The sequence below is a fragment of the Phoxinus phoxinus genome, assembly GCF_949152265.1.
Source record: "Phoxinus phoxinus genome assembly, chromosome: 25".
NCBI classification, from domain to species: Eukaryota; Metazoa; Chordata; class Actinopteri; order Cypriniformes; family Leuciscidae; genus Phoxinus; species Phoxinus phoxinus.
This window is the reverse complement of record NC_136900.1, coordinates 11,331,877-11,345,508: the sequence shown is the minus strand read 5'-3', so window position 1 is coordinate 11,345,508 and position 13,632 is coordinate 11,331,877. Positions and strand designations below refer to the sequence as shown.

The 13,632-nt window shown below is 40.1% G+C and overlaps 1 protein-coding gene across 1 annotated transcript in view; it reads right to left on the bottom strand.

Moving 5' to 3' along the window:
• The window catches only part of LOC306994062 (uncharacterized protein), a gene marked incomplete at its 5' end in the record, with an annotated part of 34,439 nt that extends 21,084 nt beyond the window's left edge, over positions 1-13,355 (bottom strand). The window contains 10 exons of the mRNA XM_079604369.1: positions 185-298; positions 428-566; positions 834-948; positions 1,474-1,599; positions 2,156-2,381; positions 2,533-2,654; positions 2,763-2,853; positions 6,486-6,600; positions 6,708-6,969; positions 13,274-13,355. Of these exons, the coding sequence (XP_079460495.1) occupies positions 185-298; positions 428-566; positions 834-948; positions 1,474-1,599; positions 2,156-2,381; positions 2,533-2,654; positions 2,763-2,853; positions 6,486-6,600; positions 6,708-6,969; positions 13,274-13,355 (1,392 nt within the window). The remainder of the gene's footprint in view (positions 1-184; positions 299-427; positions 567-833; positions 949-1,473; positions 1,600-2,155; positions 2,382-2,532; positions 2,655-2,762; positions 2,854-6,485; positions 6,601-6,707; positions 6,970-13,273) is intronic.
• Positions 13,356-13,632: the final 277 nt, after the last annotated feature.

The following is a 13,632-nucleotide window of genomic DNA, read 5'->3' as shown; positions in this document are numbered from 1 at the left end:
TAATAGACTTTTGAACTTTAAAAATATTTTTTCAATCATTTTTTTTTAAATCCCCAAACTTTTGAAAGGTAGTGTATTATGTAGGCGACATCTCATTACTTGTTCATATTGCCTAAAATGGCTATAAAAGCCAAATATACAAGACTTTTGTGTTGTTGTTGTGGAAGTAGGTCGTTATACACACATTTTTCTTGTCGTTGTCAAACAGCACCACAATAGTTTTCAAACAGGTGTCCGTTTCATGAGTAAAACAAGGAACAATCTGAGCAAATATGTTGAACTTGGACCCCTCACAGTCCTACAAAAACACAAATGCAAAAGTTGACTTTTATAAGGATTTCACATATTCCTAATGGATACAAACAAAATAAATAAAAAATGTCTTTGCAACAACAGAAGATGTAATTAGTAACCACAACACGCTTACTTTTGAGAGCACATAGTTGCAGTCTCCATGGAAATTGAATTCTTTCCCGTCAAAGGTGGTGAAGTGAGATCCTTCCTCTACTGCGCACAGGCCAGGGCCAGGCATACTCATACAGATCCAGTTTCCCTCCTCACATATACTGAATTACACAATATAATTACAAACAGACAGTAAACAACAAGCTTTAGATGTCAAGATAGTAAAACCCACTTCTGCTGTTTTATTATAAATGTTTCCCATTGATCCAGTGTCATCATAATGTAGCATTTAGTCAGGCAGATGCATTTAATACTAATACTAATAAACAAATATATATATGAGATATATAGAGTCGCAGAATGCACATTTTACAGCACACATTTGACTTAGTTATCCTCATATTCCTATTACAGACATGTTTCATTACCATTCTTCCTCGTCTTTGCGAAGAATCTCTCCTGTGCTGTAGACGCGGTCATGCTTGCACTGACACTTTTCTGCTGGGATGCAGCCCGTGTTTGAAATGTCATCAAACACAGTTCCTATAAAAAAGACATTAAGTGCATTAATATCAACTTTATGTGGTTCTTTATTTTTAAAAACAACATTCATTTCCATTCAAAAGGTTTTTTTTTTAAATGTTTTTGAAAGAAGTCTTTTTTGCTCACCAAGGCTGCTTTATTTAACTAAAAATACAGTAAAAACAGTAATATTGTGAAATGACTCCATTCTTCAGTGTTACATGATCCTTCAGAAATATTCTAATATGCTGATTTGCTACTCAAGAAACATTTCTTATCAATATCAATGAAAACAGTTGTGCTGCGTCATATTTGTGCAGAAACCGTGATACATTTTTTCAGGATTTTTGAATGCATATAAAGTTCAAAAGAACAGCATTTATTTGAAATAGAAATCTAGTGTAACATTATTAAATGCCTTGACACTTTTGATCAATTTAATGCATCCTTATTGAATAAAAGTAAAAAAAAAAAAAAATCTGACCCCAAACTTTTGAACAGGATGAATAAACACTCTTTTTATATTATATAAATACTCGTACTGACCTGGTGGGCAGAAGCAGCCATCGATGTTGTGTTCCTCACACAGTGTGTTTGTGTCTTTGTGTGAGCATGTGTCCATACAGGGAGAGCCACTTTCAGAATGTACCATATTGTAGGGGCACGTCACAGCTGCATGGGAATACAAGTCATACAGAGACTTACACAGTGTCTACACCGGACAGTTGTCTTGAGGCTGTCTACACAGGATGTGACAAAGCGACCGCTGCGTTCTACGTATATGAAGTATCGCGACTGCTGGAAGTATGTATAAAACGGAGCTGTTTACAGTTAACTGTCTGGAATTTGTCGTATCGCTTCTCGTGCGTTCCAGTGTAGACAGCATCTGACTATAATGGGTTCTATTTGCTTTTGTCGTGTCGCAACACACGCATATCTGATGTAGACACGGTGTTAGAAAATTAAGATAAAAAAAAGAAGTCGAAAACCATTTTTAATTATTACAAAAAAAATAATTTCATTACTTTTATTCTATTCTTTCAATCTTTGGATGTGTCTATCTATATTTTATATTCTTTTTTTAAACATTAATTGCCTGGATTCCTCTTACTGTAGCTGTGTAAACAAACAATAAAAAATAATTATATTCAAAAGGATACAAAGCAAAGAAAACACTCAAGATAGAACAATCCTATAATTTTCAACAGAACTACGTGGTGTTTCTTACCACAGAACTTTGCTGTTCTCCAGGTCGGCGGAGATCCTCCAGCGTGCGAACACTGACGTGAATATTCAGACAAAGTCGCACAGAGTGCGGTGGTGTCTCTGTCTTCGTCTTCAGGTTGACGTGAACAGATATCATTTGTACAGGCCTTGATATATGGCTCAGGGTTCAAAACCCAGCTACAAGAAGACCACTTTTCATCCTCCAAAAGGTCTGCACAATCTGCCCGCTGTTGTGAAAAGGACAAGGAACATCTTAAACCTCAAAGGTCCATATTAACAATACTGGAATTCTGAGTAGCTGTTGTGACATAGCTGATTAATGGTGATTAGATGATTAATAGTTTCATTTGGAATAAACAACTTTTTTCTGTATCTTACATATTTTTCACATTGGTCCACCACATTTTGCTCATCGATGTTTTCAAAAGGATCTTCGCAGTTATGTGTTGGGTTGGGAACTCTGTGATTATTTCCAAACTCAGTATAGCCAACCCTCCGTCCTGTATAAGATAAGATATAGACACTTGATCTTTTTAGATATTCTTGAACCGCTTGGATTTTATCAGATTAGGAAAACATGAGGATTAGAGACTGTAAAAGTAACTTACCGGATTCAATGAACTCACTATAAACTGGAACTCCATTAAAATCGCCACACAGTCCACAAGTGCGATTGGAATATTTGTAGTCAAGTTCCACCTAACACAATACCACACAAAACTTCTTGGTTAGATAATTTGACTTGGTATGTTTGGCCATTTGGACATCAAGTCAGAACTAATGATAGTTGATCAGAGTAATGAAAACACCAAAATATGAAATAGACTTGTGTTGTCTTGTGTAAAAAAAAGCCAGTGAAGGCCTTGGGACCAGTAACATGGTATAATGATGGCCCCAGTTAATAATACTATGTTACTAAATTATTACCACATACATATATCAGTACTCCTTTTTGTAGTTATACACCAGTGAATATTGCAAACTTGCAGACTGAAATTCACTGTTAGGAAATAACCATGTTCATAAGAATGCAAATGCAGATAATTCAATGCGTCAATGCGCACTCCCCAAGGCGCGAGTCCCGCTGCTGCCGAGGCACAGCGGTGACGCGCATCTTGATGTATATATATATGAATAAAGCAGATGTGTGTGAGTTTTCAATGAATAAATAAATAAGTCAGCTCATAACTCTGTTGTATAAAGAGGAGCTTATAAAAGGAGGTTTTATTTTGTGCTGATTGCCAAGTTAAATGTTTTCTGACCAGCTGAACATTATGAGAGTGAGAATATAAGTAAATCTCTATATCTCAGCCTCCTCGTCGGGGGATTGCCGTTTTTTCCTATCTCCACACTGAGGAGTTGAGATCGTGGAATAAACCGGTTTCTATTTTATGTGTTTATCCCCAAAACTTCTACTAAAGTAATGTTTTGGGTATTAAATATCATAGTATGACAGTGCCTCGGGTTAAAGAGACGCTTACTAGCTATCTCTCTCCCGAGTCGGCGTCATAATCCCCCCGACGTTATCCACCAGCCATCATAAATAATAGATACATATTATTAGGCAGCATTGGTGGGTAAACTATATCAGGACATGGATGAATGTGAGGATGTCAGCACTGACGCTATTCGAGAATTGCGTCGCGCAACAGATAAACTATATGGGGAAGGAAGGTTTCGAGAAATCGTTTCTCCTCGGCATCCTCTGGGGGGCGACTCTCTGAGTAGGGTCGCAGCGCTGCCAGCTCGGTTGTTTTCCTGCTGGTGGCCACGGAGTGATATATATAAGTTTTTCTGATGTAAAGAAAAATAAAGAAAAAATATGTCTGTTCTCTGAATGCTTCGCTTTCAACAAAATGAAGATATAAACTATCCAGCGGCGTTCCAGAGGTGTCTTCCTCACCGATCTAATGTTCCTGAGACTGCTGGGCGGGAGCAGTCTCAGCCTACTAAAGCTCCTCGCAGCATAAAGTGCTGCAAAATAGAGCGTCGCCATTCGAGAGGGACCTGGGTGGCGGTCGCTGTCTAGCCAGTTAGAGATATGCAAGATCTGAGAACTGTTTTATCTCTTATATAGCTTGGAAGAAGAAGCCCTGACGCCGAGGCTGCAGGCTTCTGAGGGTGGTCCCCTCCGGGTTAGGGACGGTTTTGAGAAATCGTTTCTCCCCGGCGACTCTCTGAGGAGGGTCGCAACGCTGCCAGTTCGGTTCTCCTGCCGGTTCGCCGTTTCAGGACACCGAGGTGTCAGCGTCCCCAAACGATCCTCCGAGGAGGGTCGTAGAGCAGTCAGTTCGGTTTCCCTGCCGGTTCGCCGTTTCAGGGCGCCGAGGTGCCTGCTTTTTCCAACGATCCTCCGAGGAGGGTCGTTGGAACTAAGATAGTTAGAGGTAGGCAAGATCTGAGGACTGTCGTTATCTCTAATGAAACTTAGACAAGAAGTCCTGACGCTCAGGCTATCAGGCTTCTGAGGGTTCCTCCAGGGCAGGAACGGTTTTGAGAAATCGTTTCTCCTCGGCGCCCTCTGGGGTGGGACTCTCTGAGGAGGGTCGCAGCGCTGCCAGTTCGGTTGTTCCCTGACTTCTCTTTGTTTTAAGTCGGTCTCAAACTCAGATAGCCTCTGGGGGGTTGGGGGTTCAGGAGGTGTTAAATGTTCCGTCTTTCATATGCAGAGTGAGCCTGATGACCAGGCAAAGGCAAAATACTTTTAAAGATAAATCTCTCGATGTGTCCAAATGTAGGCCCTTAAATTATAAATATGGTAGTTTTATGTATTGTATTTAAAGAGGTTTCACACACACTTTCAGTTGAAGTGTTCAATCCATTTGTTTCAACTGGGTTTGTAGAATTTTAACATGTTTGAGCAGTGTGTTTGTCAACAATCTGGCATGAACTATCGACGAAACGCGTTCTTGCCAACTAAACGAATGCAAGTGAGCAGCAGATACAGAGCTCTTTTATTCGCGATCCACCTCGTTTTATTGTACGGTGAATTCAACCAGGCATTCTGTTTCTTTGAAACAACGCTCAATCATTTGTTACAGTTTTTTTCCGTGATTTGTATGGATGACACACAGCGACATAGTACAGTATTATCAGCTGTATGATGGGTTTTTACCCTGAAATGTTTAATTTCGAGAGAGACCCGGCGCGCGCAGTGCAGGGAAACTAAATAAACTAAAATAAAAGAGATCCAGCGCGAGAGAGAAGCAAAGAAAAACGCATGATCTTAATTTATGTTGCTTTGAACTATTTTCATTTGTAGACTAGCCTACTGTTTTAATTGTTTATTTAGCTGCAATTTCTTTGGCAATACAGATTTAAAATGTCGCAAAAATAAGATTCTGTTTCTTACTTAGAAAATAAACTCTTAACTCGATGCAACCCTGTTTTAAATAAATAAACTGCCCCGACACTTTATTTAAACCTTGAAATGTCCAGGATCTGTTTTTAAAAAATTCTTCCTTTGCTATGGCGGGTATCAATGTCAGTCATCTCAATTTCGTGGATGATTCACTAAACAATAATTTAGCAGATTAAAGATAGTTTCGTCATTTTCATTTTCTGACGCGATCGGCTGATAATCTTCCTTCATCAGTTTTCTCGTCTGTGCAGCGGCTCTACTGGAATGTAGCAAATTTATGTTGTAATGTGCCATTGATAATTAAACAAAACGCTTGACTTCAACAAACAGTTACCTATCTAAGCATCAAGAATGGTAAAACATTTAACGCTGTCAGCCAAAGCTAATGAGATTCGATCTTGCATCGCTTGAAGCTCCGTGAACCTCATGCTGTTGTGTTGACCACTGGGCTATCGTCGGTCCGCTGATAAGAACATGTCTTATGCTCTTTCAAAGCCTCATTGATGTAGCTTAATATTTTTCTATTGCAATGTTTTGTGTTGAAATGTTTTCATTATTTATTAAATGTATTACATTTAATTTCAGTCTTGTGATTATATGAATTCATTTAACTACATGTTTCACTTGAATTGATCTGTTACCACATTTCAATCACTCTCAATGAGCCGCGGCGCGGCGGCAGATTACGCGATAGAGAGAATAAACTGACACTTTTCAAAGTCTGCGGTCAAAGAAAGGCACCAAATGCACACCCGCAATTTTACTGCCGCCGTAAAAGTCATATTCTGGTTGAGTACCATCTGTACAGCAGCAGTGTCGGATTCAATAACAGATTACTCGTATTATTCATTAATCGTTCAAAACAGACTCAAGAAATAAGTTTAGTGTATTTTAGGTTTGTAAAACTAATATCCATACGAAAACTATAGTTAAATTAGTTTTGAACTCGTATCGAGCCACATAACCTCACCATAACTGCATCCTCTTTGTTCCACGTGACAGTGATGCCCATTTTGGAATAGAGCCTGGTGTAAATTGTGTTTTCTTCTACAAGGATCCCTGAGATATGCACGGGGAGTGTTACTCTGAAAAATGAGAAAAGATTCAAATGAAAAATTGACCAAACAGAACACATTTTAAAGGCTTTGCTGTGGGAGCAAATAAGCAGCAGTTGGGTTCCCCAGAATCTTACTTTTCTTCATTGATGATGACCTGTTTCTCTGTCAACTCAACAGCGATGTCATTGATACTAACTAACACCCTGCTGATCTTCGGGTCATTGGCGTGTTCTGTTCTCTTCACGTGAACCGAGAACTGGCGAATGAGGCTTTGGCAGTCAGACACCAGGTTATACTCGCATGTGCCTGGGAACTGATAAACGTCCCCATCGAACGTCTTGAAGTGGAAGTTTCCCCACATGCTGCAGATGCTGTTGACATGGTTACTGGGATAGACTGCAAAAAAAGCGAGAAAACAAAAATGTGCAATTCAAAGAAATGTCAGTTTTTAATAGAGATGCAAGTGGCTATATCAACGATATAATCTAAGTGTGTATTATAACGAACATGTATGCATATAGTAGCTACATGACTTTATTTCCATTTTAATGTCCTTAAACACTCATTTGAATTACAATTACACTTTCTGTTTGCAAACTCAATTCAAATTCAGGGATTCCTGATTTGTTAACTTTTAAATTTATCCTAAAAATAAATATTGCAATTTCACAAAGTTATCATGACATTTTTCACAACTGACAATATTTAGTAACTTCTAAAGCAAGTCATCAATGGAGCTGATGGTATCAGGTTCAAGAAGGGCTGGGCGATATGGCCAAAAAAAAATATCACGATAATTTTTTTATGTCATTCGATATCGATAATTATCACGATAATTTTTTTGATATCAGTCGATATCGATAATTATCACGATTCGAATCACAATAAATGTCAAATCTTTATTTCTTTCAAGTTTAGAGGCAGATTTTCTCCTAAGTAAAAGTTGTAGAAACCAGAGCGTTAATTGTGGTTTTAAACTACTCTTTATTGTAGTTTAAACATATCATGACAAACACTTGCCAAACAGGAGAACATTCACAAATCTGAGGTAGAACATTCAAACATTAGTCATTTTACCTTAACAAAATAAATATCTTAATAGAAAAAAATTATTTCTTAGTTTCTGTATGTGTTAATTTTTATTTGGTAAAATGTAATATTATGACTGTTTGAGTTTTATTAAAATTAACCATTGGTCATCCAGTATCATGCATTTAGATCATGATAACCACAGATAAAACCGGGCATAGCCTACTACAGCACCTCACTCTCATGGCGAAATATTACTTTATGGTTTCTATGGTATTTGAATGAAAACCAGTAGCCTAAATACATCATTAAATACTGTAATTATATTCCATTAGTCCTTTAATACATTGTCTGCATTAATAATATAATACAATTCAATATGTATCCCACATTTCATGGTGCAGTTAATATTACTAGGCTAACGTTACAGTAAATCCGTGGTAAATGTTGGGAATTTGTAGACGGAAAAGCCTTCTGACTGTATCGTTGCTCACAGTGCTTCTCCTGTTTGTCAGCGCTGTTTCATCTGCCTTTAAACTGGTTTAAATCACTGAGACATTTGCGTTCTTCGCTGAATTCAAGCGCTTCTCACTGGATTTCGTGACCGATGCCGATCAGAGTAAACGCATCTGCTCTGGTGAGCCGAGCTCGCGCTGCGCTGCCGTTTAGACTTTGAGCCGAGCAGATAAACGCGCGGTTCAAATGAGTTGCATTCCGCTTCGCATGGCGCATAAACATTATCGAACATTTATCGAACTCTTGATATCGTTTTATCGAGAACAATTATATCGCGATAATTATCGTTATCGTTTTATCGCCCAGCCCTAAGTTCAAGTGATGAAACTATGACGTTAGTAAATGTTATCAGGTGGTTGGTTCCCTTTTTTTTCAGATGCTGAAACTGATGCTGTTTCCAACCACAACATGCAATTTGACAAGATATTTTTAGGTTTAATTGATTTTAAAACACATTTCAGATATGGGATCTTGAGTATAAAAGCTTACAAATGGGATTTCGACTGCCACTACTACTTATTACTGTAATTTTAAAAAATAAACTAAAATAAAGAAGTCTTAGTAAGAGGACACCAAATGGTAACTACATTTTTTTAATATGATTAAGTGTTAAGTCATTTCTGATCATTGTTTAGTTGCAGTAACATAATTAAATTCATAAGAACAGGATTTAGACAAAAATAATTAAAACAATTTTAAATTAAACATTTTTAAATAAAATAAGGAAACTCTTACTCTTCTTTGAATGAACCTGAATTAGGCTAATTAAATAATTTCTGATTGTTGTTTAGTTGCAATAATATAAATATATATACACATTTGGAAATAATGTAAACAAATATTATGTTAATAAAAATAATTAAACCCATTTTAATAACATAAGGAGACACCGCCCTGAAGAACTCAAGAATAGTTAAACTCTTACCGTTCTTTGAATGCACCTGAATGCCGGTAAGTGCCAGAAGTATGCAGACTGCAGATGTTCTCCACTCCATGGTTGGAGGTGAGAAAGGTCTACAGGTAGAGCTTCGGTACTGTTAGATTTATTTCCATACGCTCTTTTATATCAATTCTCATTTACCACCCTGCAGGGAGGGTCTACCAGCCTTCGCATGTCACAGAAAAAATCGCTGACCTGGTATTACAAAAGTCCAGTGATGGCATTGTGTGTGTGTGTGTGTGTGTGTGTGTGTGTGTGTGTGTGTGTGTGTGTGTGTGTGCGGCAGTTCATCGGCCTCTCTGAACGATATTTGATGATAATTTATGTAATGAATTTCATATTTACTGCAGGGTGTGAAAAATTTACAGCTTCTGTGTACATGTATGAGGAGGATTACTAAAAATAACATTCACTACTAAAAACTGCAAAATAAATATACAGTACATGATTAATAAACCATTTAGCAGCTGATTTGGGGAATGAAATTAAGACTAATGGTTAAAATGGTTGTCTTGTGTAAATACTTAGAGTCTTTAATGTCCTGAGTTACTGTGTGGACATATGGTATGAATTTCTCAAGTAGGATATGATCATAAATGTCAAATGAATCAAATGTTCCAGCTGTTTCTTAACAAGGTGCAGCCAAATGCCAGTACATTTCAAGTGACCACGTATGATTGCGTGTGAGCTTTGAACATCCTGTCTGTGATGCAGACAATTTGACGTTCAGCATCTTTGCAGGTACACATGTGTCTCAAGCTCCTGAATGCCACCTGTGCTTTCATAAATTAAAACAAACAGATCACTGACCATCTGGCAGCGCTCATATCCTCCTGATCCTTTTCTAGTTAAAGATTTTTGGCCTTGTGAGAAATGTGATGTCATCAATTCATGGGTATTTTTTTTACTAATAATGCTTGACCCTGTGGACCTTCAGAAAAATGATTAATTCAAATATGAAACCATTGGCTTTACAGTATTTATACAGAAAAAAAAACGAATTCTATTTTAAACTTAACTAAACAAAACTGCATTAATTTTGAGGAAGAACATTGTTTTGGTTGTGTCTGTTGTGACTGTGCAAATGAGTATGTTTTTTTCTCATTACTAAATAAAAGTTAGAGCGATTATCCTACAACTGCTTGTAACACATTGACTACTACATTACTGTAGATAAACCCATTAATATAAACACGATATACTTCCTTGAAAATAAATTCCAGCACAGCACTAGTAAACAACCCATAAATGAAATTACCCTTTGCAGTAACGTTAGCTAATGCTTCACAGAGTTACAATTTATCTGTTCAGTAATTTAAATTACCTTACCTGTTGAGTAACCGCCATCTCCGCATCGTTTTTTCAACATTTCAAGTCCCTCAGTTCGCGGCAACTCCGAAAAGCCACTGTTGATTCTCGTTTTATTACGAGCTCTGTCGCCTCTGTAAACGGGTATTGGAGGTTCAAGATTTCAGTTAGCTAACTTAGGTCCTTGTCAACCTTTCTCGCATGTTGTGACGACTTACTCCCACACCATACATGATTCAAAGGCTGTGTCCGAAAACTTAGCCCATGTGTCCAACAAAACAGATTTTTGCAATTGTTTTCAGTGGGAGCCTTTGCGCTTTTACCGGTCGCCGAGTTGAAGAATATTCAAGAATGTTCAACGTTGGGAAAAACCGAAAAACGTCTCCGGTTACTATGGTAACCTCGGTTCCCTGATAGGCGGGAACGAGACATTACGTCTAGAGCCCTGCATTTCAGCCCGAGCCCGACGGGCCCCGACTTATTTACGCCCCTAGGGCCGGGCTTCGGGCCAATTTTCACGTCATAGTTCACACGCGGGCCGGGCCTCGGGCCTGTTTTAGGCTTATCCTTCTTTTTATAGCCTATTTTTGACATGTATTAAAATTAAATATGAGAAGTTGACGATGGAAAAACAAACATAGAAAGACGTTTTAAACCTATCACACTGACATATGACTGACACATGACAGTCTGCTCGCGCTCGCGCACACACACACACACGCACGCACACAGGTTTCCCGGCGGCGCGACCCAAGATTTGCGCGACCAGCTCGCTGTTTTTAGTGTCCCCGCCAGCAGCAGAAGTATAGCGAGCGTGACTTCAGCACAGCTGGAATAGTTCAAGATAGTTCGGGCTGACTGGATTAAAACCTTCCACTGTGGATGCTGTGATTTTTCTTCACGATGCTCTGTAACTGTTCTTAGCCATATTAGGGGGCTGTCTTGTTGGCTTTCGTTTGAAAACGACTTTATTTTCATCAGTCTGTTGGAAACTATTGGAAATAAGAATGGCCATGTTCTGTAGTGAAGACTTGATTTTTGAGGTAAGATAATGTGCATGTTTGTTTTTAATTTAATGCCATTTATTTGATTTGTTTAAATAGGCTATAGCTCATTTCGTTTACGAGTGCTGTTGCCACTGTGAGCAGCAGAGCAGTTTGCCTCAGCTTTTAAAAAATGATGATAAACGTTTAAACTATAACTGTCTTCATATGCTTAAGGTGTTTTATGGATTTTATTGTAGCCAAGTAAAGTGTTGATTTGAGAGGCTAAATGGATCAAACATGTTTAACTCGCTGCCGGCTGCTTGGTCGTCAATAAAAAAAACAAAAAGAAACCGAACATTTGTCTAAATTAACTTAATAAAGAAATGATAAGAAACATAACTAACAAAACGGAACTATTTTAATGGCTGCAAATAGTTAGTTTGCCCTAGACCAGGCTACATGTAGCCTATATAAAAAAAATTTAAAAAAACGGGCTCGGGTCGGACTCGGGCTGATAATTATGATGAGCTGTCGGACACGGGCCGGGCTAGGGCCTGAGCGTCTCGGGCCAGGGCCGGGCTAGGGCCTAGATTTGAGGCCCGTGCAGGGCTCTAATTACGTCAACTGAGACGTATATGGGAACTCCTACCTTCTCCATTTTTGCTGAAATCTTATAAGCTAACGCCAGCTGTGGGACAGGTGGCCAATTGACGCGAAGCATGCAAATACTGACAGGTTCGCGGGCAGTATAAAATGCATGGGCGCGACAATTGCGTCAGAATAACTACTGAACGCTAGCACAGCTGATCAAACAGCGACACGGCGGTTAACGTAATGCCTCGTTCCCGCCTCTCAGGGAACCGAGGTTACCATAGTAACCAGAGACGTTCCCTTTCAAGGCGGTAACTTCAACATTACATCAACTGAGACGTATATGGGAACTGTATAAAATCACGCCGTGAGAGCAGAGAAGATAAGCCCAGAACGGGGTCAACTACACTCACACATAAGCGACAGACAGTTCCTAGCCAATAGCCGCGCCGCTAGGAATACTCGCATCTGATAGGCAGAACTAAGCCAATGAAGCGTCAGCTCCAACCTTATCAAAATTTGCATATCCCAACAAAATTAACGTAAAGGCTGCACTGATCAGGGCAGGCACAACAACAATACGCACTCAAGCATGAGAGTTAACACAGAGTCGACAGCGTTTGCGGTGACAGCTGCATCAACCTAATAGCTAAAAACACAGAGTTAGCAGCTAATGGTAACTACTGCATAGTTGGTTATCTACAGTTTCATAATACATGAGTAAACTCAACTCACCGAAAGCACTTGGGACGCTACGGACGGTACATCCAGCTTGTAAAACCTGGCGAATGTGTTCTGAGAAGACCAGCCAGCAGCAAGACATAAATCCTGAATTGACATACCTTTAGACCAGGGCCATGAGGAGGCAATCGCCCTCGTAGAATGAGCTCTGATGTTAAAGGGACAGTCCTTCCCCTGGCATTCATAAGCCAATGCAATAGCGTCCACAATCCAGTGAGAAAGTCTCTGTTTTGAAACAGCACGTCCCTTAGTACAACCACCAAAGCACACGAATAGCTGGTCCGACTGGCGAAAGGCGGCCGAACGATTCATGTACATCCGCAGAGCCCTGACAGGGCACACAGCGGTCTGAGCGTCAGCGTCATTCGAGGCTGACGGCTCAGCAAATAAGGCGGGCAGGAAAACAACTTGTGCTCTGAACGGAGTATTGAGTGACTTCGGAACATAGCCAGGTCTCGGCCGGAGAGTGACGCTGCAGTCGCCGGCCCCCAGCGCGTTCTCTCTTCCTCTTGACCGCTCCGTCAGGAAGATGGCTTGGTAGCCGAGGACGGCGCGCTGGTTCTCTCGCGGCGCGGGCTCCTCTTCTGACCCTGGCGTTTCCTTTCAGGCCCTGTCCACTGCTTGTTCTGGCCGAAACGAGTGTCCGGTTCGGGGCGGCCGGAGGGCACCATGGCGGGCTGTCTAGGCTGTCCTTGAGCCTGGCGAGGAGCCGAAGAAGAGCGGGACCTCGCAGGTGGGAAGTGAGCGACGGGGCATCACGTGGCTCATCACTTCGGCGCGCTTCTGCGTCTCGGAAAAACGCTCCGTGACTGACTCCACGGCGTCACCAAAGAGGCCGGAGGGAGTGACTGGAGCGTTCAGGAGCGTCTTGCGGTCTGAGTCCTTCAGGTCAGCTAGGGTTAGCCATAGGTGCCTGTTGAGGACGACCATGAATCCCATGGAGCGGCC